The following is a 27,553-nucleotide window of genomic DNA, read 5'->3' on the forward strand; positions in this document are numbered from 1 at the left end:
TTTTTTATTTAACTCACATCTGTTTAGTTTTTTATTTAATTAAGTATAAAGGCCCAGTTAATCAACTCATTAGATTGGTCAAGGCAAGACACTTGAACTACACAACAGGATTTAAAAAGCAGTTGGGTTTTTTAGTAGTTCTCTGATAATCACACACGCACATACACACATACACACAAATTTGTAGAGTACTCTGGATATAGGATTTCCCCCATAATCTTATATAATGCACTGTTCACAATCTTCAATATTGAACATGGCCAAATTAGAGATGTCTGATAAAATCTTATAAAGTATTTGGGAACTTCAGCTGTATTCCCAAAAAGATCAATTTTAAACTATAAAAAAAGAAATTCATATAAAAGCACAACAGATTTAACAGACATCTTTGAAAAAAAATCAAATTATAACTCAAGTTTCTACTTTTTTCAAATATGACTAAAAAAAATTACAAGAACTAATGTCTACCTTTCTTTAAAAAACAAAACAAAACAAAAAACATTAACTGGGTGAATTTGAGGGGAAAAAAGCTATACAGTATTATTGCACTCCACGAATGTGCAGAATTCCAAAATGTGCCAGCACTGACAAGCTATCTTGCATTGAGGTTTTCCAAGAGGTACAACGAGCCTGCCAAGAAAGTATCTGGTCTGTACTAACAGCTTGCTGTCTTCAGTACAGGCCTTCATAATGTCAGTCACGCTGCTCTTGCAAAAATCCCTTAATGTCTGAAAGAAACACAGAAAAAAGAATATTTTATTTCAAAATTCACTCATTAAAAACTCTTTTAGAAAGTCAACTCACTGATCAGAAAAGAACTCTGCTAAGCAAAAGTTAACTAATATCTGTGTTCACATATTTGCTTATTTTCTATCTTGAGCATGTTCAAAGAATTTGCATACTCTATTTGAAGGTAAAGATAGGAAATGTATATATCCACTCTAGCATAACCTATCTACTCTGGCCATTAGAAGTTTGGAGTAAGAAAAAAGCTACAGGCCCAATTATTAAATCTTGAAGATAAAATTATTAACACAACCTTATTTTGGCAGGTTCAAGTTCTACTAATACACTGACCAACTTTAATGAAGAACACTTCTGTTTAATCTTAAATCGAAAACTCAAGGTTAATATATGGAATTTCTATTAACTTGCTGATTTGTGAAGAATTAGCAGAAACCTAAACATAGCTATTGAATTTTCAAACAACTTACAAAAGAGCTTTCAGTGCTGATAGGTGGGGCTATGATCGATGATGTGGGATTGAATCCATATGCACATTGAGCTTCATTTCATTGTCAAGAATTTGAACAAGTTGTTGCATGGATGGAAGGTGACCAGATTCCAGCTTGGACCACACAGGTACATCTATAAAAATAAATGACACCATCCCTCACAAAATTAAAGATGATTTTATAATTTACATTCATTCCACAAATATTTATTGAGTGTCTATGCAAACAACTGGGGATACAAAAGTGAGCAAAAGAGCAGAGCTTCTTGCTCATAGGAAGCTTACATTCTCATAGAGGAAATTGCAAAAGTACACAAATAGCTGCAAAATTACAATTGTCTACTAAAAATTAGCAGGCTGCAGTGGCTCAAGCCTGTAATTCCAGCACTTTGGGAGGTGGAGGCAAGAGGATTGCCTGAGCTCAGGGGTTCAAGACCAGCCTGAGCAACATGGCGAGACCTCATCTATACAATAAATAAAAAAATTAGCCAGGTGTGGTGGCACACGCCTGTGGTTCCAGTTACTTGGAAGGCTGAGGCAGAAGAATCACCTGAGCCCAGTAGGTTGAGTCTGCAGTGGCCATGAGCGTGCCACTGCATTCTAGCCTGGGTGACAGAGTGAGACTCCTGATTTAAAAAGAAAAAAAATTTTTTAAAATTAAATTAAAACTAGAAGGTGCTACCATACTATGAGACAGGTAAGTAAGCCCCTTTCATTGACTAGTAAGAGAAGTAATAATGTCATTTAAACTGAGATCAAAAAGAAAAACAAAAATTACCAAGACAGATAGATGGGGGTTCACAGGAGTAGAAAACCTTTGTAAAGGCTGGAAAGGAGCTTAACATAGTAAAAGTGAAAGTCAGAAAAGCTGAGGGAAATACAGAAGAGGAATGGTACAAGGGAGGCTGCGGGGGTGGAAAGGATTAGAGTGGGGTCACCAAATTGTAAAGGGCCAAGAAAGCAACATTTTCAGCTAGCAAAGATATCCAGAGTCGGGCTCGGTGGCTCAGCCTGTAATCCCGCGCCTTTGGGAAGCTGAGGTGAGTGGATTGCCTGAGCCCGCGGGTTCGAGACCTGCCTGGGCAGCGAGACCTCATCTCTACAATAAATCAAAAAACTAGCTGGGCGTGGTAGTGCGCGCCTGTAGTTCCAGCTACTCGGAAGGCTGAGGCGGAAGGATCGCCGGAGCCCCGCAGGTCGAGGCTGCAGTGGCCGGGAGCGGCCACTGTGCTCCAGTCTGGGCGACACAGTGAGACTCCAACTCAAAAGAAAAAAAAAAAAAAATTGTTGTTTAGTGTAGATATTGGTAAATTTTTCTATAAGAAGCCGATGGTAAATATTTGAGGCTTTACAGACCAAGAGACAAATCAAGGATATTATATAGGTACTTATATATAACAAAAGAGATACATTTCCACAAATTTCTCACTGATGAAACTCAAAACTTCAGTTATAAACACTGAAGTTTGAATGTCATGTAATTTCCACACATCACGAAATATTCCTTCGATTTTTTTTTTTTAGCCATTTAAAAATGTAAAGACCATTGTTAGCTCATGAGCCATATTTGGCAACCCCTGGTTTGGAGAATAGATAAGAGGGTAAACAAGGTAATTATGGCCTGGACTAGGATGACAGCAGTGTAGGTGAGCAGAAGATTTCTGAAACTCTAGGCAGTGGAACTCTTGGCAATCCATTAAATATAGGGAGTAAGGGAGAAGTGATGCTATCCTAGGTTTCAGACATGGGCAACTGTGTAGACAAATGATGGTGCCATTACTAAACAAGAAATGCCAGGAGCAAATTATGAGTGTACAAGAATCATGCAAAGCAGTTTTTAAGAGTTTATCTTGGAGAGTTTATGTTTAAGATTCCTGCGAACAGCACTTTAGAAGAGAGGTCAAGAGATACACATTCAGGGGTCATCATACAGATGTTGTTTTAAAGCTTTGGGAGTAGATGAGGACCACAGAAACAATCTGACATAAGAAGAGGACCAACTCTTCAAGAAATTCAAAAATGTGTAAAGTTCAAGTAGAGTTAAGGACAGATAATAAGTTGACATTTTCTTAATTCTATTTCCTGAATTTTCCATTTCTTTCACATAAACATCTATTGTTATGAAAATCAGTAAAGCTTGATGCTCATTATAAATCACATACACTTTGTCACAAAATGCAAACTATTCAGAACCTACCATTTAACGTTATCTCAAATGCACCTGTTGACATACATTGATTCTCAATCATGTTGCTCAAGAAGAAAACCATCATACATGCATAGACCTAAAAGAAAATATAATTAAGCACAATAGGCAAAGTCACTCTGAAGCCAAAAAAATTTGATATCTTAAGACACATTAATTTTTAACAAATGTATAGTCTCATTCTTACTTTGATAAATCCCCTTTTTAATCTACTTTAAAAGTTCCCATACAAACTATTATTATACAAACATAGAGCAAGAAAAATGCAATATTAATTCACAGCTCTATACAAGCTGAAGCACTTATATATGATATTCATAATGTACACAGAATTTCTAGGAGATATCATAATAATCCCAACAGGGTAAATAAAAGAATAGGAGCATGAGAATGGTTCACTTTATCATTTTCATAATATGTGAATTCACAAGAGAATAGTGATGCAATAATTAGCAATTCCATGTATTCAATCCGACCTGTTTATGTTTCAAATCATTTAAAGTCAAACTAAGGAAGAAGGAGGTTAGAGAGAGTACTGGCATACGGATGTACTTCCATTTACGTTTTGAAAGCAAATCTATATGCTCCCAGAATAGGATAGATATTCCTTGTTGGATAGATAAGTTTTAATTTAACAAAATCACTGAACAGAAAGTCAAGTGTAGTAAGGATGCCAACTCATAGCAAGCTGTTTTAGAAAAATAAATCAATCAAATGTCCACAGCAGATGAGAAAAAGCTTCCTTTCCTGCCACACAGGAGCTAGGTGGGGCTTGATTTCCTAAGAACTGCCCTACCATTTGGGAACATAAGTCTATTGCCATGGGAACAATACACAAGAAAATATCATAAAATCTACAGCTTTCAAGTACATTCCTCTTCCACAGTAGATCAACGATGGTGCACATAAGTCTACTAAAGTAAAATGCACTAAAGACAATATGAAATCAATTAATAAATATAATCACAAAACATTATCAATAAGTATTCAGCTTCCAATTCTTAACCCCTTACAAATCAACATTTTGTTACTAACAGGGTAGAAATATACTTCAGTTAGATGTAGCACCTAAGGACATTTATGTTAAGAAGTTTTGCCCATTATTGGAAATAAGTGGTTCCCTAAGAAAAAGAAGTACAGCTATGTAGAAGTCTACTAAAGATATTTAGTCTAGAACTAAAGAACAAGACCAGATAAAAGGCTCTAAAAAAAGAATTCTTCATAGAAGGAAGCCTAAGAAATCCCATCCAAGGGAGAAATCAAAATTAGAACCACTTATGACAGAATGATAGGCCCTCCAGAAAAAATTACTTTAAGGAAAATAAGAGCAGTCTAGAAAGAATGTATGTTGCAGCATGACCCTTCAAAGAAAAGATAAATAGCACAACATTTATACAGATTCTTTCAGGCAATTTGCAAAACAGATCCCCACAAACATGAGACAAAAAAAAAAAAAAAAAAATTAAAAGAGAAAGTTTTGATAAGAACAAATTAATGAAAATCCTCAATAAATGTAGATCAATCCACAAATACAATATTAGTTGGTATAAAAGACCCACATTACATATGTTTTGCTGGGTAGTATTTGATGTAAGTAATATAATCAAAATCAGGTAATAAATTATTTCGGCCCATGTTCTACTAAAGTAACACCTTGCTATCCTCCCCAAAATAAAAGGTAAGACCTAATCATATTTGACATTTCAATATGAAACAGGCCAGGAAGGTCAAAGTGACTTGCCCAGAGAGAAAAGTAGGTAAACTGAAATTGAAGTAATACATGTTAACAAGTGAATCAGTAACAAGTACACACCCCCCTCCCCAAAAATCATTAAAAATCTTTCCACTGACATCCTACAAACCTAAAGTTATCAAAGCTGTTAAGCAACATACCTTATTTTCTTGGCCCCACTGCCAGATGCTAGGAGCTTGCATGCCAAAGAAAGCAAAAGGATCCTTGCCAACAATTATTAAGCCTATTAATACTAGTTTGAAGACTGACAGAAAAGATGCTATGTGTCTATCAAAAGAAAAGAAATAAATCCATCAGAAGCTTATTTACTTTAAAATTTGATAATTCAAATGTATGTATATTTTCTAGACATCAAATCTAATCCAAAAAATTACAAATTATAGAATAAGATAGCAATTACAGTTTATTGTGCAGTTTTAAAACAAAAATGTTTACTACCTTTTAAATCAAAAAAATTAACTTACAAAATTATACAGAATTGGCCTTTAAGGATATGATACTATTATCTTAACACCATTGACTTTCTATACAAATTTAGGATTCTTGGTCTATTTCCACAAATAAAAAAAATACTAGAAAACACATCTACAGAAGGGTTGTTGCCCTCTCTGAAATGACCCTATTCCTTCTTATAGAAAGAGTCTTCTATATTTGGGTCAAATAAAGTTGCTTTTTATACAGCAGTGCTCTCTGCATATGCTTATAATCAACTAAGAAATTACAGTGACCAAGAAAATTAATTAAGCCAACTAACAAAAGTTATGAAGTCAAATAAATAATTTTCCTTTTAAGTTACTGAAATTTACTTACCTATATATTGGTTGGGGGAGGTAATTCTCTCCTTCAATGCGGATGTCTGGGTACCGCTGGCTAATAACCCGCATGTACTCCTCAAACACCCGCCTATAACCTCAGGAAACACTGAAGAAAAATAAGTTCCATTAAGTGGTTTAGAATACACCTAGATTTATTTTTCAGTTAGACAAAATCTAAAAATTATTACCAAAATAGCAGATTTTTCTCAAGCTCAGTCACAAATTATTAATGACTATGGTGGTACCTGGATGGTGGGTACATGGAGGTTTTTGGGTTTTTTTTTTGTTTTTTTACAAATTTCACATATTTCAGTTATCTCTCCCTCTAACAAATCCTTAGGCTATTAAACTATATATTCGCCAATAATGCAGCCTCATAAACTTTTTTTCCAAAGGATATTAACCTTTATAGATTTGGATTATTGATGAACAACAAATACCTTTTTACATTCAGCATATCTTGAGCTCTGACACTGATTTGACCCTCTCTTTGGTATCATTACTTGTATAAACAGTGAAATGAAAACAGTTCTTATCTGAACTAGGGACTTTCAATTTGGGGCAGAGGAAGTTTAAAAAGAATTCCAAGCCATGAGTGAAGGGAACTCTGGTTCTTATTCCCACATAGCCCTTAGCCAGGCAAACTTGTTTGCTCAATCACAGTAAGAGCAATGCAGTCTAAACTCTTAGATCCCTGACTGTAAACTGAATCTTCTTTGCAAACAAAAGCAAAGATGGGGAAGCTAATTTTCAACAATATGGACAGAAAATATACTTATTATTACTCTTTCTTTCTTTTTTGAGTTGGAGTCTTACTCTGTTGCCTAGACTGGAGTGCAGTGGCACACTCACGGCCACCCCAGCATTATCCTTCTGCCTCAGACTTCCAAATAGCTGGAACTACAGGCACGCGCTACCATGCCCAGCTAATTTTTTGATTTATTGTAGAGACAAGGTCCCACCGTATTACCCAGGCTGTTCTTGAACCTGTGGGCTCAGGCAATCCTCTCGCCTCGGCCTTCCAAAGTCCTGGGATTATAGACTTGAGCCACAGCACCCAGCCTATTATTACTCTTTAAATTAAGCATCCAATCTTCTCCATTAAAATCTGTGAACAACTCATTCTCAAATATATGTTGCCTCAGCAAAAAAAGGGAAAATGCCATCAGAGTGCATATACACAGAAATAAAGGAGATAGTACCACCATATCAACAGTATTGCTGACAAATTCAGGGAATGCTGTTAGGCACGTTCTAGATTAGGAACACATAAATACATAAAGCAATGAATGTAATGCTTTATACAGACGAAGCAGGCTCAATAATTAAGTTAGTAGAGTAAAACCTGAGGTGCCAGATTTGTCAGTCGAGGGAAAAAAAAACCAAAAAACCAAAATGTCTATCAACCACCACTATCAACCCAAAGGAGCAGCATGGATTTATATCTGAGAGCATGAAATAGTTCATATATTGGCAGATCTCAAGTTAAGAAAATTAAAAAAAAAAACCAGTGAGAAATTCATCAGCTTTTCTTTACAGTGAATGTTTTATTTCCATTTAGAATGAAATATTTATAAATGATGAAATCCCTTAAAAGTATATTCTGTAAAGAGAGACAAATTTCTATACTTAAATGAACTTATGAGTATCTCCAGATACCTTACCGTTACATCCACCTATCTTTTATCACTGTTATATTTTTTATTCTTTCCAACAAGCATGTTGGGTTTTTCTGAATTCATATTACTAATGTGATATAATTTCAAGTTTACAGAAAAGTTGTAAGAATAGTATAAAGATCTTATATAAAGCCTTTACCTAGAATCATCCAATATTATTCTGCCATACTTGCTTTTTCGGTAAGAAAATTTTAAATATTTTCTTTACACCAAAAAAGCAAATAAAAATAAACATTTAATATTGCCTTCATTTTACAAAAATAATCTAGATAATCTATAAGCCTAACTGATCAGGATTTCCCTTCCAGCTGCCTCACTCCTAGAGAGACAGTGTCTACTACTGTAAATACACACACAAACTACCTTAAAACCCAGAAGTGCTACCTAATTTTTTTTTTTTTCAAGTTTGCACTGGTGTTTACAAAACGGTTGATTATCTAAAATAACAGTATCTAACTTTTAATGCAATAATTTGAGAACTAGAGACTTGGTTAATTTAGTCAAAACTCCTTTTTTATAGATGAAGGGGAAAAAATGAAGCCCAGAGAGACTAAGTAACTTTTCCAAGGTTATACATGCAATGCATTATTTCCTTCATTCAAATATTTACTGTATCTCTGCCTTTGAATTCCAGTATCCTTTTAGAAATTTTTATATGCATTTCCAAATGCACTGTTAAAGCCAGTTAAAGGTTTCCGCTGCTTGTAACCCAAGAATTCCAACTCACCCCCTGCCAAAAAAAATCAGAAGATATTTTGTAAATAGTGGTTTCTAATTGCTGACAGCGTTGATCAGTTCTGAAAGCTCACTGATCATTAAAGACTGACCATTACATATTTAGATGCAATCTTTCTCCTTGTTCTATTTAGTAAATGAAGAAGTAATAGATATTTGTCTGGTGCATCACCTGCTCTAAGTGCTTTACAGAATGAAATCTGAACAAAATGCTCTATAAGCCATACAAGAAACAGGTTATTTAGGAAGCAAATAATAAACTAGTCTGATTAATGCAACAGGAATGCTCACACACTTTGGATGAAGATAAAAACGTGGACCAGATTTGCTGAATTTTTTAAACTTGCAAAAACAGCACTAAAGAGTGGCAGTTTATCAGGTTAAGGAACTACATTATATAAAATCAGGATTTCCCTTCCAGCTGCCTCACTCTTAGAGAGACAGTGTCTACCACTGTAAATACACACACAAAATGAGCCTAAAGTGGCATCTAAAAAATTTAGGGTGATCTTTACCGAGTTTATGCAAATATCACCTGAAATCAGTCCACAAAGGTAAAAAAAAAAAAAAAAAAAAAAAGGACAAGATAAACAGGAAAGCAATAAACAAAGCACCCAAGAGAACTTTCTAGCTTGGCCAATGAATTAGCATAGAACATAATATATTTTACTTTTGTAATCAGACTAACAATTTATAAAAATGCACTGAGGGTGAATCGTTTGGCATGTGAATTATACCTCAATTTATACTGAAAAGAGTAAAAACATTAAGTAGTATATGAAGAATTCTGACAAGAGACAATTCCTTCAAGGTGCAGATAAGTGAGTAACCACTTATTATTAAACACCTTTTTATCAAGGCAGCTTTTTATGTGGCTACATACCATATAAATCTGTAATTAAAAAAATACTTTCCAGAGTAAAGGGATAAAATTATTTCCCCAGGAAGAACTGAGGAACTTAAGCAATTTATAGATTCTTGATGGAAGAGTCTATGACAAAAGATTTCCCTGTACATTATGCCAAAGATACAAGAAAACCAGAAGCTAGTGACCACAAGAATAAGACACAATGAAGAGAATATAGAAAACCAGGTTAATTGAATTTTAGGTTTATCAAATATTTGATAGCATCAGAGTAATACATTATCAGTGAATCACTTCAGGAGGAAAATCTCATCAAGGTAAAATAAGAACCTAAGAATTAAGGAGAAAATTTAGAATACCAATTAAGAGTCAAGAGTGTTAAAAATCCAATTTGTTTTTAAATTTTTCTTAGTATTTCTATAATTACTAAATGAGAAAGGATTTAAGACTAGTTGTTGCCACATGCCCATAGCTGCCTCTTAACTAATAATTGGTATGCCTGCTTTCCCTCTATCCTTTCCCCAGGCAATTCAGGTGCCCGAGTATAGATTCCATCAGCATTTACTTATGTGAAAACTTTTCTCACTTCTATATTCCTTAGAGCACTAACTTGAATTTCTAGCCTGACTTTCAAAATTCTGTACTAGTGAGTATCAGCCTAATTATTGCTGTCTTACCAGTGTAAATGAATTATTCGACTCCTAATACCCCATTATGCCTTATATATTTCTGATTCCATATCTGAAATGCCCAACCACTATCCCTAAAATACTGTTCAATTTCCTGTTACCTAACTCTTACTAATTCTTCAAGATCCTACCAGAATTTTCTCCTTTTAAATTACCCTAGCATATACTGTCAGTGCCATCTGTATGGTGCTTACTACATGATGCCTAATATGAGTTACTGTTATATTTGTGTGTATATGTAGTCTTCTCAAATATACTATAGTCTTTAAAGATTGAGATTATCTTTTGTCTTTAGAGCTCCCACAGTGCCTAGTACAAAGCAGACATATAATAACATTTGATCAATGTTGACATAGGTGTACTTATTCATTCAAATGACAATGTATGACAGAATCTGTTTTAAGCTGATATTTTATAGAAAAATTTATGTGGTCTACATAATTCCAATTATTTCCCCACTCCCAGTCTATTGTGAATCATCTCATAAATTCTAAATTAATAGTATCTATTTCTTATAAAAATGACTTTTTAATTCTTTTATCTCTTGAATGAACAGAACCATCTGGATGGTTGTTAACCTCTCACCTCTTTCATCTATCTATCAAGCAAGGTTCATCTAAATTACCAGCTTCTCTTAATAGTCCCCTCAGTTGAACTAACCACAAAAGAGACAATCTGGATTCCAGCTTCAGCTCTGCCACAAAATAAACATCTATAAAATCTTAGGTGAACCTTCCAAGTCTGTTTCTTATGTCTTCACGTACTAATAAAATTCCTTTTTAGCGTTACATTCTACACTCTTCCATTCTCCCTAAAATCCCCCATTAAAAATAAAATAAAATAATAGCTGGGTGCTGGCTCACGCCTGTAATTACAGCACTTTGGGAGGCAGAGACCAGAGAACTGCCTGAGCTCAGGGGTTTAAGATCAGTGTGAGCAACATGGTGAGACCTCATCTCTACAATAAATCAAAAAATCAGCTAGGCATGGTGGTGCGTGCCCATGGTTCCAGTTACTTGGAAGGCTAAGGTGAAAGGATTGCCTAAATCCAGCAGATCAAGGCTGTGGTGGCCGTGAGAGTGCCACTGTACTCCAGAGTAAGGCTCCGACTCAAAAAAAAAAAAAAAAAAAAAAATTTGAAGCTTACAAACTAACTGGTATCTCTTAAGAATTATCCTTGAGCTTCCTGTCACTCCTCTTTCTCCACCTACCCCCACTCCATTGACAGCTTATAAGAATCTCCAACAGAATAGCCAGGTAACTCTAAAAGTCTCATGTATTTTCTTTGTACTTATTAGCACATTCATTTTACACTGCACATTATAATAACTCCTATAAGCCCAAGTTATCTTCTTCTGATACTATTTAGCTGCTACTCAAAACTGTTCAATAGCTCTATACCTTCCCTTAATCCCAAATCTTCAAGGTCTTTGGATTTTTTAAAAAAATTAAACCTAAAATATCCTATCTCTTGAGAAATAATTGCATGTTCTTTCTCCTCTGACCAGGGTAGCCTCATTACCATTCCTCTTTTGCATCTTGCACAAAACCAGCAAAATATTTGTCTGAATCAGTAACTACTGCTAGAATCCTCAAGAGCAGAAGAGCCATCTTGCAAAGTGTCTCCCTCCAGAAAGCCTGTGAATCAATCAACAGACCAACAAACCTTGTACTGAGGATCTTAGGGAACCCAATGAGATGAATGCACTATCATGTTAATTACTCTGAACCTCTCAATCATCTGATTCTTTTTCTCTAAAAAACTTCCCATGTTCTATGTAGTTTAGTGAAAAGAATGTCCCTAGAGCATTTAATCTTTGTAGCATCAAATTTTACAATTATCTTCTTTCATTAGCTTTTGTGCAACTGCCACTTGCATCATATAACATTCCACAAAACAAAGCAAAAAAATTTACAAAAATGTTTGTACTATATCCTCCTTATATTTTTCTTCAGAAAACTACCTTAGGTTCATAAGTTATCGCTATATAAATGCTTTCCATATGTAAACACAGAAACCTGCTGTAGCAGTGACTTAACATTTTAACTATTATGTGCTATGGTTTGAATGTGGCCCCCAAAAAGCATGTTATGAAAACAATCCCCAATGCAACAGTGTTGGTAAGTAGGGCCTAATGGGAGGTGAGGCTGCTTTCTCTTGCCCTTTCTTTGTCCTTCCATAATGGGATGACTCAGCAAGAAGGCCCTTGCCAGATGCCTGCACCTGCATATTGGACTTCCCAGAACTGTGAGAAAAAAATTTCTTTTCTTTATCAATTACCCAGTGTGTGGTATTCTGTTATAGCAAGGCAAAGACAGTATGTTATGTCTAATTCTGCTCAAAAACCTTTAAATCTTCACTCATTTTGACTCTTTCATCTCCAAAAAGGTACAGTAAAAATAAGAACTGAGTGATACCAAGATTTTGAAAAATAGCTAAACTGGAGTTTGTGAATAAGGGTCTCTTTCTAGAGTCACAGTCTTTTTTTTTTTCTTTTTTGAGTTGGCAGTCTCACTATGTTGCCCAGGCTGGAGTGCAGTGGCATGCTCACGGTCACCCCAGGGTCAACTGCTGGGTTCTGGCAATCCTTCTGCCTCAGTCTTCCAAGTAGCCAGAACTACAGGCTAATTTTTTTGATTTATTGTAGAGATGAAATCTCGCCAAGTTGCCCAGGCTGGTCTCGAACCCGTGGGCTCAGGCAATCCACTGACCTCGGCCTCCCAAAGTGCTAGGATTACAGGCTGAGCCACTAAGCCCAGCTTAGAGTCATAATCTTAATGAGAAGAAAAAGTAAAGCATTTTTTAAAAAAATCTACTTCAAAACCTAAGACTTTTTGGGTTTAGACAGTATTATTTACTTAATTATTTGGGTTTAGACAATTTTGTTCATTTATTTATTATAACAGGCAAGGTCTCACTATGTTGCCTAGACTGGTCTCAAACTTCTGGGCTCAAGCAATCCTCCCACCTTAGCCTCCCAAAGTGCTGGAATTACAGATGTGAGTCATGGTGCTCAGAGGGTTTAGACATATTTCTAAAGGATAAACACAAGAGATGCACATAATCTTTTCAAATAAAAGCTATTAAAAAACAAACCTTGGAGTTGAATGCAAAATGTAACAAAAGTGACTTTTCAACAAAAAGCACAACGAAGGGATGGACAAAATGGGCTTAGCAGTTTCAATTCTTCCGTTCAGAATTATCCAATGGGGGGGAACCATGAAACTTCATCAAATACCTATGTCCTTGAACAATCTAGCTAGCTAGCTAGGGAGCTAGCTGTGTTCCTATTCAAATCAAGACAATCCTTTGAAGTTTCGTCATCCCCACTTTATAAATAAGCAGACTCAGGGAGGTTAATTTGTCTATGATCATATAACTAGTAGGTGGCAGATCCAGAATTAGAATCTACATTATGTGAGACCACCCAAATTACATGAGACTCCAAAATCCAATTCTCCTCAAAGCAGAATAAAGCAAAGAGTCATAATACTAGAAAGAATGACCTCATGAGGCAATAGTACTGTGGCAAGAACACTAAATACAAAGTCAGGAAATCAGCTCTCTCCCTGACCAACAAGACAATGGTCAAGTCCATTTACCTTTCTTTGTCACAATATCCACTCCTATACATTGAGTAGGGCAATATCTGCACTGCAATATCCAACTCCCACAGTACTTGAGAAATAAGGCATGTAGAAGTGGCACATGTATGCAGGTAATCACCATTGTTAGAAAAATGTTAATAGCACTTAAATACTTCAAATGAATAAAGTATTTCTTAGTTTCCTTTCCTAAAGGAGTTCACAATCTAATTTCAGAGAGATAAATATACAGCAAACCCTGGGGAATGATTATAAGGTAGCATAGAAGCAAGCCCACAGAGCAGCATACAAATTACAAACACACCTTAAAGTAAAAGAACAAGGAGACAATGAACTGTAATTTTACTGGTATATCTTTCTATTATACTTCTCTTAGGTCATAAACTATCTGTATTCTATTTTTCCTCCTCTCTACACTAGTAAAATTTAAAATAATAAAACATGGACGCAGGTTACTAGATTGATTGAAACATTAAGACTGTATTTAGTAACCAAGATTAAACCTGAAGATAAATCAACACAGGTGACACCATGAGATGACTCAGCAAGAAGGCCCTCACCAGATGCCTACATCTTCATATTAGACTTCCCAGCCTCCAGAACCATAAGATAGAAATTTATTTTTCAATTACCCAGTGTGTTATTCTATTATAGCAACACAATTTGTAGTGCTGAAATAACCAAGTCAAATCCATCATAAGTAGTTCTAATCAACAAAATAACTACTTCCCTAACTACTATGAACTCCTAGTCAAAGTGAAAAGTAACTTATATCTAATAAAAAGATCATCTTGTTTGTGGTACAAATGCTAGGCTTCATAATGCCAAATCATAATACAATTAGTTGAGCTACTTTCAGAAGCAAGCACTGTAATCTCAGAATAGAAACCAATCATTAATTAAAACAGTTGGGCTCCATTTTCATTTATATAACAGCTACTACAGGAATCTTTTATATCATTTACCCTCTGCTCCTCACTTTTTTCCACCAGTCAAAATTACCTTCTAAAACATTAAAACTATTGAAAAATCTATAATGTATCTTTTGGTGTACAGCCTCTATCAAATTCTTATTCAAACTGTGAAATCACAAAAACTCACAAAAATAAATCACACTGAACACCGACACAAAATAACAGTTTAATGACAAAACCTAGGAGAAAATGATATCAATTATAAGGTAGACAGGGCAAGATTAAGAAAAATCACCTAACTCTCCTTCAGGAAAATTTCTATCTGAAAGTTCACAGATCTAAGGCTCATCCCAAAGGGAGAAATGGACAGCTGTTCTTCACCTTCAGCAAAGGTACCATCCCTGCTCCCATTCCCAACTTTCTACATCCTTTCTACATAGATGTTTTAAAGAAAGCACCAGCAGAATAAGTAGTAAGGGTGTGTCAAGGTATAAGGACAGGAGGAAGAGAACTGGCAGTAGCATACAGAATTCTGGAAGTTTAGTCCCACCGACAGAGGCATGGAAGCCAGGCCAAAAATATCACTGATAGCAGAGTGTATTCAAAATTGAAGCTTTACAGGTCCTATCCATAACAGCTACCAAGCTGAAGCAGAGGCCAACGAGATTAAAAACCCACCAAAGTAACTGTATTGAGAACCATTCATCTTTATTCCAGTTAGAAATTTAATAAGGGGGGAGGGGATGAGAAGGACAGATTACCACAAAACCAACCACAGTGGAGTATGACAGGATGTACTCATTTTCTCAACAATTATTAACTGATGACAGACACCATTCTAGGCTTTAGAGATACAACATCAGACAAAACAGACAAAAATCTACATTTTGGTGCTGGCAACATTCTAACGCAGAAGACAGTGTGTTAGTTATGCTTGAGAAAGGAGAAAAAAACAACCTGAGGAACTATGGAAAAATGTCACAAACAAAAGAGCAGAAATAGGCCTGGGTACAGCGGCTCCTATCTGTAATCCCAGTACTGTAAGAGGCGGAGGTAGAAGGATAACTTGAGACCAGAAGTTCAAGACCAGCCTCGACTATATAATAAGACCCCATCTCTACAAAAAAAAAATTTTTTTTAATTAGCCTGGTATGGTGGTGTTCACCTGTAATCCCAGCTATTCAGGAGGCTGAGGCAGGAGGACTGCTTGAGCCCAGGAATTAGAGGATGCAGTGAGTCATCCCACCATTGCACTCCAGTCTGAGAGACAAAGTGAGACCCCATTTCTATGGAAGAAAAAAAGAGCAGAAGCAGTAACAAAAAGATTCAAAATAAGCGTCTACAACCAAAAAAATTCTGCAACAGGAAGAAAAGGATGATAAAAGAGATGTGGAAAAACTATAAGAAAATCCAAAAGTAAAATTAAAACACATTTTGAGGCCACTATTAAGAGAACAGAAAATAACAAGTGTTGGTGAGGATTCAGAAAGACCGGAACCCTTATGCATTGTTGGTGAGAATGTAAAATGGTGCAGCCACTACAGAAAACAGTACGGAGGCTCCTAAAAAATTAAAAATAGAACTACCATATAGTCCAGCAATCCCACTTCTGGGTACATATACAAAAGAATTCAAAGCAGGATCTTGAAGAGGTATTTCCTCACTCACGATGACCGTATTATTGATGACAGTATTATTCACAACAGCCGAGAGATGGAAACAGATCAAACTCCATTAATCAATGAATGGATAATGATACGCAGAATAGAATAGTATGCTGCCTTAAAACAAGGAAATCTTACCATTTACCACAACATGAGTGAAACTCAAGGGCACTGTATTAAGCAAAATAAGCCAAAAGCAAAAGCAAATACTGTACAATCCCATTCATGAAGTTGTAAGAAATGGTCAGGTAGGGTACGGTGGCTCACGACTGTAATCCCAGCACTTTGGGAGGCTGAAGCGAGAGAACTGCCTGAGCCCACAGGTTCAAGACCAGTCTGGGAAACATGTTGAGACCACTTCTCTACAATAAATCAAAAAAATTAGCCGGGCATGGTGGTGCATGCCTGCAGTCCCAGCTACTTGGAAGGCTGAAGCAGAAGGACCGCCTGAGTCCAGCAGGTTGAGGCTGCAGTGGTCGTGAGTGTGCCACTACACTCCAGCCTGGGTAACAGAGTGAGACTCTGACTCAAAAAAAAAAAAAAATAAAAAATAAAAAGAAATGGTCAGAGTCACAGAAAATGCAAGTAGGAAGGTGGCTGCCAAGGGCTGGGGGAAGGAGAGAGGGAGGAATTAGTGTTTAGTGGGTATACAGTTGCAAGATGAAAAAATTCTAGAGACCTGTTGCACAATAATATGAATATACTTAACACTAATAAACTGTGTACCTAAGAAAGGTTAAGATAGTAAATTTAATATTACACTTTTTTGCCACAATTTATATATCTTGAGGCCTTAAAGCAAAAAAGTAACATGGTATAAAACTGAACCAGAGATAGAAGATGAAAAAACAGAAATTGCAGATCCAAATGGTATCACCAAAACATGAGTCTCAACAGATAGATCAGATTTTTTTCTCTATAGAAAACACCCTCTTTTCTGAAAGCCTACAAAACATTTACAAAAACTGACCACCTATGTTAGGCTACAAAGAAAACCAAAAAAGTAGAAACAGCAAACATCATTATCTGATTACAGTGAAACAAAACTAAAAACTTTTAAAACCTCAAAACTCATTCTATGACATTTCAGTAGGAGTCTAATTTTTAAATGTGATCATCTTTGACTTAATCTTAACACTTTACTTTTATGAAAGTAATTGGACAATTACACAAAGGTATTTAAGGATATTCATCTTAGCAAAGTAATTTTGTAAAAAATTTGGGCCAACATAAATGTTCACCAATAAGGTACTGGTTAAATAAAGGCATACCTATATTATGGAATATTATGCCTGCTGATGCAAATCTCTATTTACTGATGGGACAAGATTAAGTGTGGGTGAGAGAACAAACTTTTTAAAAAGCATACAACTATGAACTAATTTATGTAAAACTGTATCATATAACATACATGATTTATTGCCAATTTTTTTCAATTAAAAACACTTGTTTTTGGAGCTTATAAATGGGAAAATTCCAAAATAGTAGCAATACAATGTAACAATATTTTTGCTGGGTGCAGTGGCTCACACCTATAATCCCAGCACTTTAGGAGACCAAGGTGAGAGAATTGCTTGAGTCCACAGGTTTGAGACCAGCCTGGGCAACCTGGCAAGACCTCATCTCTACAAAAAATTAGCCAGGCGTGGTAGTGCATACCTGTGGTTCCAGTTACTTGGAAGGCTGAAGTGGAAGGATCACCTGAGCCCAGTAGGTAGAGGCTGTGGTGGTCATGAGTGTGCCAATGCACTCTAGCCTAAGCGACATAATTTTTCATTTTTAAATAATTTTTTTATTTTAAATATGTGGGGTACAATTCAGAGTTAGGTATACAAATGCTCGTTATGCAGGTACCCTTGTTGATGAGGTGTACCCCCCCCCCAGGTTAGGGTTAGGGAGTGGGAAACTGGTAGGTTAGTGGGTATAGAGTTGCAAGATGAAAAAGTTCTAGAGACTTGTTGCACAATTTATTTATTTCTGTGATAGGCAGCACAGTTGGCTCTATGTTTTTACTATTATAATAATGCTGCAATAAACATGAATGTGCAGGTATCTTTTTCATAGAGTGATCTGAGTTCCTCCAGGTATATTCCCAGTAGGGGGATTGCGGGGTCATGTGAGAGCCCGATTTTTATCTTTTAGGTATCGTCAAACTGTTTTCCACAGAGGCTGTAGTAGTTTACATTCCCACCAACAGTGTAGAAGTGTCTCCGTCCTCCACCCCCCTCCTCTCCAGCATGTTTTTTGAGTTATTGATGACAGCCATCCTGACTGGAGTTAGGTTTTAATTTGCATTTCTTTGATGACTAGTAAGGCTGAGCATTTTTTCATGTATCTGTTGGCTGCTCATGTGTCATCTTTTGAGAAGTGTCTATTCATATCTTTTGGCCACTTTGTAACGGGGCTGTTTGCTTTCTTCTTTTTGGCACGTTTGAGTTCCCTGTAGATCCTAGATGTTAGGCCTTTGTCAGATATACTAGTGGCAAATAGTTTTTCCAGTCTGTGGGCGGTCTCCTTGCTCTCAGTGGCTTCTTTGGCTTTGCAGAAGCTTGTCAGTTTGATGAGGTCCCACTTGTCTATCTTCTCTCTTATGGTATGGGCACTTGGGGTTTTGATCAGGAATTGCTTACCAGTTCCAATTTGCCTAAGGGTGTCTCCTGAATTTTCTAAGATTCTTAAAGCTTGAGGTTTTATGTTTAGGTCTTTGATCCATTTAGAGTTGATTTGTGTGTATGGTGATAGGTAGGGGTCTTGTTTTAATCTTCTGCATGTGGTCAACCAGTTTTCCCAGCACCATTTACTGACTAGGTTCTCCTCTCCCCAGTGGTTGACAGCGGAGGCTTCATCGAAGATGAGTTGTTTGAGAAATTGAGGTTTTGCTTCTGGAATCTCTATCCTGTTCCATTGGTCTATATACCTGTTCTTGTACCAATACCAGGCTGTTTTGATTATTGTAGCTTTATAATAAAGCTTTAAGTCTGAGAGCGTGATGCCCCCCTTTGTTTCTTTTTGTTGTTGTTGAGGATTGTTTTAGCTATTTGTGGTCATTTATTTTTCCATATGAATTCCTGTATTGTCATTTCTAGGTCTGAGAAAGATGCTGATGGTAATTTAATGGGTAATGCATTAAATCTGTAGATTGCCTTGGGTAGGATGGACATCCTAACAATGTTGACTCTTCCAATCCATAAGCATGGAATATTTTTCCATTGAAACAATATTTTAATACTTATTTTTACTCAACAGTCCACCCTTGTGTTTTGCTGTCCATAAACAAATACATCGAATTAAAGCAACAAAATTCAACTCCAAGCAATGCCTGAGTTTCTTGAACACTATTTCCATTCAGAGTTTAGCAATTACTTCACATTATTATATCATGAATGATAGTTAAATGGTCTACCTAAGTAGCAAAAAAATCATAAAACTATTATAAGCCAAGTCAAGGGAATTTATAAAGTTAATATAAAACAGACTAAGCATGATGGTGTACACCTATAATCCCAGCATTTTGGGAGGCTGGCAGAAGAACTGCTTAAACCCAGAGGTTCAAGACCAGCCTAGGCAGCATAGTGAGATCTCATCGAAAAAAATTTAAAAATTAGCCAGGTGTGGTGGTACGCATTTACAGTCCCAGCTACTCAGGATGCTGAGGCAGGAGGAATGTTTGAGCCTAGGAGGTTGAGGGCATTGGGCTGTGATCATGCCACTGCACTCCAGCTTGAACAACAGAGTGAGACCCTGAACTCAAAAAAAAAAAAAAAAGTTGGCAGAACCATTTTAGAAAGACGTGGAGTCCAGCTCTGCTCCCTGGATTCAAATTCAGAAATAAACTTCTACCCATTAAAAAAAAAATTATGTAAAATAAATGCTATGCTGATGCACGTGAGCATCAAGCCCTCCTACAAATACGCCAAAATAACAAGCTTTAAAGAACAAGTCTTTGGACAGAGATGGAAGAGTAATCATATCATCAACCATTATTGAGAAGACTGTGGGCAAAAAGAAATCAGCCTACAATTTTGCCCAAATAAAGAAGGAAAAGGGAGTATATCATCACAGCTGATGACAGGTGAGGAAAATTCAACTGCCATTCTATCACAAGCAGGCTCACCATCTCAAGAGTCAGAATCAGGCTCCAGCACTCCTCATGTCCTTCCCCCACCTCGGCACGCCAAATGAGGGACACATGCAAGTTCTTCCCTTAGTGAGAGTAATGCCCCTTCTCTATATCTCCTGGGGGTTTCCCAAACGTTCCAAGTTTTCATTTCAGAATATGTCACCACCACTACAAGACTTAATCGATTATCAGCAGTTCATGCTAAAACCTAAACACAAAATTTCTTCCTCAGCAGTCCCAAACTATTCTAATCACAGCAAGATATGTGAAAACATGATTGTCCTTTCTGGAAAGCAGGGAAGATGACCATCAGAGAAACCAGAGGGCTCCAACTACCCTTTTAAATGAAAAAGACAGAAAAGAAGATAAACACAAATACATGTTTAGTGGTTTTCCTTTAAGCCTAACAGTACAAAACAGAACAGAATACCAGAGGTAAATGGAATGCACCATCCTCATTTTACAGATAAACTAATCCCAGCACTTTGGGAGGCCGAGGCAAGAGGACTGCTGAGCCCAGGGGTTTGAGCAACTTGGTGAGACCTCGTCTCTACAATAAATCAAAAAAATGAGCCGGGTGTGGTGGTGCACACCTGTGGTTCCAGCTACTTGGAAGGATCACCTAAGCCCAGAAGGCTGAAGCAGAAGGATCACCTGAGTCCAGAAGTGGCCGTGAGCGTGCCACTGCACTCCAGCCTGGGAGACAGAGTGAGACACCAAACCAAAAAAAAAAAAAAAAAGAGAGAGATTAAGTACTGTAATATATCTACTGTCATTCAGATGGTAAGAGGTACATGGAATAAAAATCTGAGCCTCTAAATGGTTAGTCCAGTAAATAAGCAATTTTCCAGTAATTATACCAGTTCAAATGTATGAGGTTATGCTGGTATTTCTAAATGATACATTCAACTTGATTTTCCACCACTTACCTTAATGGCAAACTGTAAGGAAATCATATTTCCATTTTCTGTAAGAGGATGTAAAACCTTTAAAATCATTCAGCCATTTTTTACCCTCATCTAAAAGCTTTGAACTAGGTACTTTATTCATTATTAAGTGGAAACAACTATTATGGGCAGTGTTCAATTAGATGCGGTGGCCATTTTTTTTTTTTAATAGTTAAAAACCAAAAAAAAAAAAAGCAGGAGGATTGGCTCCCGCCTGTAGTCCCAGCTACTACAGAGGCAGAGGTGGAAGGATCACCTGAGCACAGGAGGATAAGGCTGTGGTAAGCCATGATGGTGCCACTGCACTCTAGTCTGGGCAAGAGTATGACCCCCAACTCAAAAAAAAAAAAAAGAAAAGAAGGCAAAAAAAACCCCAAAAACAAACAAAAAAACACCAAAATGGTGACTAACATTTCTATATAATTTTTAAGATCTAACCTACTGGTAGGTGTAGCAGTCATCATTTTATTTCTTCTCTAGTACCACCCTACTACTACTAATCCGCTATCTGATCAACTTCCTACTACTCCTTTATTTCACTGATAGCAAGTTTATTTTTCCACATCCAGCATTTCTGATTTTTTCAAGTTAGAAATGGGGTTTGCCTGACTGGTATCAAACTTCTGGCCTCAAGCAATCTTCCCAAATAAAGCTATAAACAAGCCACTACACTGGCTATATTTAGCATCTGTTAAAAAAAAAATCAGAACTTACAATCTCTAGTGTGCCATTGTTCAAATGGCAGTATATTTTTCCTTCGAAGTGGTATACAAAATAATAGTACATCGTGTAACCCATTATATTTTAGGCTTGGTGAAATACAGTAACTGTTCATTTAAGTTTTCTAGTTTCAGTTACTATGGCTATTTTGAAGAGATGACAATTTCTACGTGGGAGTTTCCCCTGGCTAATGTGTCTCTAGTCTTCAAATTCAGGATTCCTTCCTTCCCACAAAAAAAACAAAAAAAAAAAGAGAAATTCATAAAACGTGTTTCTTTTCATTGCTTATTATTCCAGTGAATGGTGTAGCATCACTCCAGAACTCAGGAGTCATCTTTGACATCTCTCACTTCATGTCACCTCTCCTTCCCCATAATTATATAATTCATCACCATTAGGTGCTCAATTCACCTCCTAAATCTCTCAAACTTGTCTCTCCACTTTCTACTGCTACACCACCTTTCTATTTTAAGTTCCTTCATCTCTTGCCTGGACAACTCTAAAAGCCCCTCTAAAGGGGTTCCCATCGACTCCCAAGTCTCCACAAGGAAACCAAATGGTCATCCTTAAGCACGGCCTGCCACACCCTCAAGGTTGTGTATCACGCTCTTTTTGGTCTTTGAGGTCAATAGCCTTAGGGTTCTCAAGTAAACTATGTTCTCTATTACTGTAAGGCCCTGCACATGTTATTCCTATTGCTCGGAAAGCTCTTGCTAAATAAATCTTATCCTTCAAATCTTAGTTCAAAGTTCATTTATTCATGGAAAGTTCTCTGATACCCTGACTACGTCTCTCTCATGGTACCACATAACCTTTCTTCACAGCACTTAACACAATTGTATGAGTGTGTGTGGTTCACGGATTAATGACTGTGTCTGCTCTTGCCTATAAAGTGCTTAAGAGTACTGAATCAAATTCTCTGCACCAAGCAAAGTGCTTGCACACAGAGGGTGCTCACATATGTGCTGAATATGCATATATCAAGTCTACAGTAACCAACATGATCTCTATAACTCACAATTTCTGCAATTTAGCATTTTACTAATATTACTCGATCAGTATCAACATCCAGATCAGCCTTAGGTCTTTACTTTCTAGCCACCATACTATGAAAGCAAAGGCTGAATTGTTATAAATTTAAATTAAAAATCTGTTTTTGTAACGGTTGCTTCATTTACCTCTTAAAACTATTTAGAAATCGGCAGGCGGTGAGCGAACATGCCACTGTACTCCAGACTGGGTGACAGAGTGAGACTCCTACTCAAAAAAAAAAAAAAAAAAAAAAAGAAAGAAATCAGCTGTCCTAGCCAGGTGCGGTGGCTCATACCTGTAATCCCAGCACTTTGGGAGGTGGAGAGATGAGAGGATTGCCTGAGCTCAGGAGTTTGAGACCAACCTGAGCAACATGGTGAGATATTGTCTGGGCCCCCCCTCCCCGCCAAAAAATTAGCCAGCCTGTAGTTCCAACTACTTGGAAAGCTGGAGAAGAAGGATCGCCTGAACCCAACAAGTCAAGGCTGTGGTGGCCGTGAGCATGCTACTGCACTTCAGCCTGGGCAACAGAGTGAGACTCAGTCTCAAAAAAGAAAAGAAATTAGCTGTCCCAAAATTATAGCAGTGGATTCTCAAATTAACAAAAATGTGAACATTCTGCAATATTCTTATGCTCTGAAATGTAAACTTCATTTAATCTACTGTTCTTAGTAATTGTTAAATGTTCAAGTAAACATTAACTATAAAGGGCTGTAGTTAGTAATCTGTTTATTTATTTATTTTTTTGAGAATGGTCTCACTCTGATGCCCGGGGTGGAGTGCAGTGACATGCTCACAGCCACTGTAGCCTCGACCTGCTGGGCTCAGGCGATCCTTCTGCCTCAGCCTTCCAAATAGCTGAAACCATAGGCGTGCGCCACCATGCCCAGCTAATTTGTTATTTATTGTAGAGACAAGGTCTTGCTGAGTTGCCCAGCTGGTCTCAAACCCCTGGACTCAGGCAATCCTCTTGCCTCTGCCTCCCAAAGTTCTGGGGTTACAGGTGCGAGCCACCACGCTGAGCTCAGTAATTTATTTAAACTGCAGCTATTTAAATGGTGTAGACTTGATTACATGTTAAATCATATATATGGAGAAAAATGAAGCAAGTAAGCATGCCATACAGCATGCCGAAGAGTAACTATCAGAATATATTTTACACATAAAAATTTAAAAAGGGAAAATGTAGCAAGGGAATTTTATACTGTGATTAGAGAACTTCCTTTTTTATGTTCAATGTTTAAAGGTCCAAATAAAATTTTTCCCAAATATGAAGCCAATGTCATAAAAAACTATCTAACATTATTGCTCAAGTAATTGATACAAAAAAATCAAAGAATCAGACACACAGAGTAATATCGTGCCAATTTTGTAGGCCTTTTGTGGTGGTCATATCTGTTTTGTTTGGCATAGGTTTAATTTCTGGCACAGAGCAGGTAGTAGACGAAAATTTGTTGAAAAAACTTACCAAAGCAGAATAGGAAACTGGGGCAAGCTATTCTGCAGGTTTGAACTCTGGCATTGTGTTGCTGTTTTGTTGTAGTAACAATTACAAAAGTGATACAATTACCAGCCAGGTGATACACTGTGCTACAATTATTTTTTTTAAAGTACTCATAATAAATATAAGGGACAAGAGCAACTGAAATAAAGGTAAAATAGTTCTCTCTTAATTGTTAACAGTGCCAATTAATGAAAACTGCATTTTATAACAGAATTCAAATGGAATTTTTAAAAATTTCCATGTGTTTATTCTCTAGTTGTATTAGCTTCCTCTGCTTTCCCAAACAAACCTACAAATGAATGTCCAAAATATTCTACCAAAACCAAAAATTCAATATTTACTTTACTATAAACAGATTAATTTGGGGGGGGACAACACGCTAAGTTTCCCTGTATTTGGTAGGTACATTAACAAAGTTATTCCCATCTAGAGAGAGAAAAAAAATTGAAGCACTTTTGCACATGCTCAGGGTAACTGCAAAATAAAATTATTAGACTTTCTGGACAAGTCTTTAGTTAAAACAAAAACAAAGAAAAACTAAGTATCAAAAATTCAACTTAAGTGCTTACTACTTTTTAAAAAAAATTAATTTGGGCCAGGCCTGTAATCCCGGCACTTCGGGAGAGTGAGGCAAGGAGAATTATTTTAGCCCAGGAGTTCAAGACCAGCCTGGGTAAGACCTTGTCTCCACAAAAATAAAAAATAAAAAAATTTTCAAACAAATCAGCTAGAAAAAAGCAAATAACTTTATTAACAACATAAACAGGTATCTCTCAAAAGAACATATACAAATGGAAAAAAAAAATTAGGTGTCTAGTCCCAGCCTCTCAGGAAGTTGAGGTGGAAGGATCACTGTAGTCTAGGAGTTGGAGGTTGAAGTGAGCTGTGATCCCATCACTGTACTTCAGCCAGGGCAACAGAGTGAGACTCTGACTCAAAAAAAAAAAAAAAAAAAAGGTTTAATTTGAAGGACTGCATGCCCTTTCCTACATTTGTATACACGTTTTGAAAACCTTGCTATGAATATCCTCAGTGGAAGATATATCTGGTAAATTATGACAAGTATTCCAATCCAAGCAAACGTAAAAGGTGAGCATTTTGGAAATGCAACAGTGCAACCAAGATACAGAAAAGTAGAAAACAGAAAATAGTATATTAATTGTAAAACTGTAGTATTTTAATTACTTGAATTCAAAAGTATCACAAGTCTTAACAATCTTTAGGTTGGTAAAATGATTACCACTTTCTAATAAAAGTTTAAAGAAAAAAGAATGGTCAAACCATGGTCCCATTTGCAGTATTATATGAAAGATTATATGTCCCAGGCACATAGTAAACTGTACACGGAGTTGTTTTGGCTTTTTTTAAATGAAAGAAATTACAATGTTTTAGATTTTCACTCCAAAAATAAAGTCTCACTATCTTATTTGCTAACTCTCTGGCTTAAATGTCATCTTAAACCGATTTTTAAAATTTGTATTTTAGAGATGTATTTAGTCTTCAACGATTAAGCAAAAAGCTAGCTGGAGAAGCAGCATTCACGCGTATTGATAAAAGTTTTGAAAAGATGATTTTAAGTAAATTATGCCCAACACCAACATTTCAAAGTATCAGAACTCTGATGACTCACTCATCTGACCACCTTATCCTGAGCAACACCATCTTTGGGGGCGTAGGATTCTCCTTTCTGCAATTTCACAATCCCGGTGGTTTAAAAACAAAACAAAAAACCTGCTGGGCCTTTCAAAACTCCCCCAACCCACTTACCTGGTAAAATCAGTGCCCTGCTTCTCAAGCTTAGCCATGGGGTAACGACAACATCGTTAACAGAGCACAGTCCAAAGCCGCACCAGACACGTGAAGGGTCGAAGGAGATGCCCGAGCAGGCAACTCCTGGGATGCAGGTGTGGGGGTCACGGGAGAGAAGAGCCAGTCTCGCGGGGAGGGAACCCACCAGGTTGAGAAGGGCATCCCTTCCGACTTCGGAGACGGCCACCTGAGAACCACCATCCCCGGCCCTCCTCCCGCTGTCAACAGCCAGCCCGGCAGGTCCAGGAGAAGAGGGGCGCCCATCACTCCCGGGGCCTCTCCCACGGCCCGAATTAACCTGCACGCAGCCAGACAGCGAGGCCGCCCGGCACCGCCCGGGAGAGGCGGACAGGAAGAGCGAGCCGGGCGACGGGCGCCGACTCATCCCCATCCCCGCAGGCACCGGCTGGCGGTGGCGCGACGCCGCCGGCTGGCCCTCCGCCCGGACAAGCGTCCCCTCGTCTTCGCCCCTGGCGCGTTTCACCTTCTCGCGCCCTCCCTACCCGTTCCCACCGTTCTCGGTGGCAATTAAAAAAAAAATTTTTTTTTTAATGAGTGGTTTACTTGGAAGAAAGGAGGGCAGCCTGACCGTCCCGCGGAAGGGCCCGAGAAGGCTGGCCGGGCAGGGGGGCGTCGGCGCCGTTCTCCCGGACCAGGGAGGAGGAGCTCGCCGGCTAGGCCGCGAAGCCGGGGCTTTGCGTAGCGAGCGGCGCCGAGAAGAGGCGCGGCAGGGCGGCCGGGGCCCGGAGCACAAACTCACCAAATCTGGAACTTGAGCAGCGGCCCCGTGGCGTACTGCATCTTTAATCTTTTGCTGGGCATGCCGCCCAGGTTGCCCGAGGCCTCGCTCCGGACCACCGCCGACGCCGCCACCAGGAGAAGCAGCAGAAGCCTCATCTTAACGGAGGCAGCCGCGCCGGCCGCCCTCAGACTGAGACTGCCGCCGGCCCCAGCGGGAGCCGCGAGCTTCTCCTCACTGCGCAGGCGCGATCCGCCAAGGTCGGGGGCAGGGGAGCCGGAATGCGCCTGCGCGGCCCGGCGCCTGCGCACACTCTGAGAAGGAGCGCCCAACCGCTTCACCGTCTTCACCGCCATGTTGGCTGTGTGCACAGGTCCTGGGAGGGCGGGAGGGGGCAGGAGAGGGCGCCAAGGAGCGCCCGTGGGGTGTCAGAGGAACCTGTAAAGTATTGTCCCCGGTACATTTGGGTTCCACACCCGATTTTATTCATGTCTTCGTCTGTCTGCTCGAGGCACCTGGGAA

General features: G+C 38.0%; 1 protein-coding gene across 4 annotated transcripts; it reads right to left on the reverse strand.

Annotated features, from left to right (window-relative positions):
- SELENOT (selenoprotein T) lies at positions 1-27,285 on the reverse strand. Of its 4 annotated transcripts, none has more exons than XM_021718450.1 (6): positions 27,053-27,285; positions 6,004-6,114; positions 5,334-5,460; positions 3,432-3,519; positions 1,215-1,368; positions 1-720 (listed from the first exon to the last, which is right to left on the reverse strand). In XM_021718450.1, the coding sequence occupies exons 1-5, from the start codon at positions 27,187-27,189 to the stop codon at positions 1,244-1,246; spliced, it is 588 nt and encodes a 195-aa protein (XP_021574125.1). In that variant the 5' UTR covers positions 27,190-27,285; the 3' UTR covers positions 1-720; positions 1,215-1,243. The 4 variants fall into 4 exon arrangements, with proteins under 4 accessions (XP_021574125.1, XP_008067944.2, XP_021574124.1 ...); XM_008069753.2 differs by having other exon boundaries at positions 1-728; XM_021718449.1 differs by having other exon boundaries at positions 1,211-1,368.
- Positions 27,286-27,553: the final 268 nt, after the last annotated feature.

Source organism: Carlito syrichta, unplaced genomic scaffold, assembly GCF_000164805.1.
Source record: "Carlito syrichta isolate Samal-C Ts95f unplaced genomic scaffold, Tarsius_syrichta-2.0.1 Scaffold312196, whole genome shotgun sequence".
Taxonomy (NCBI): Eukaryota; Metazoa; Chordata; class Mammalia; order Primates; family Tarsiidae; genus Carlito; species Carlito syrichta.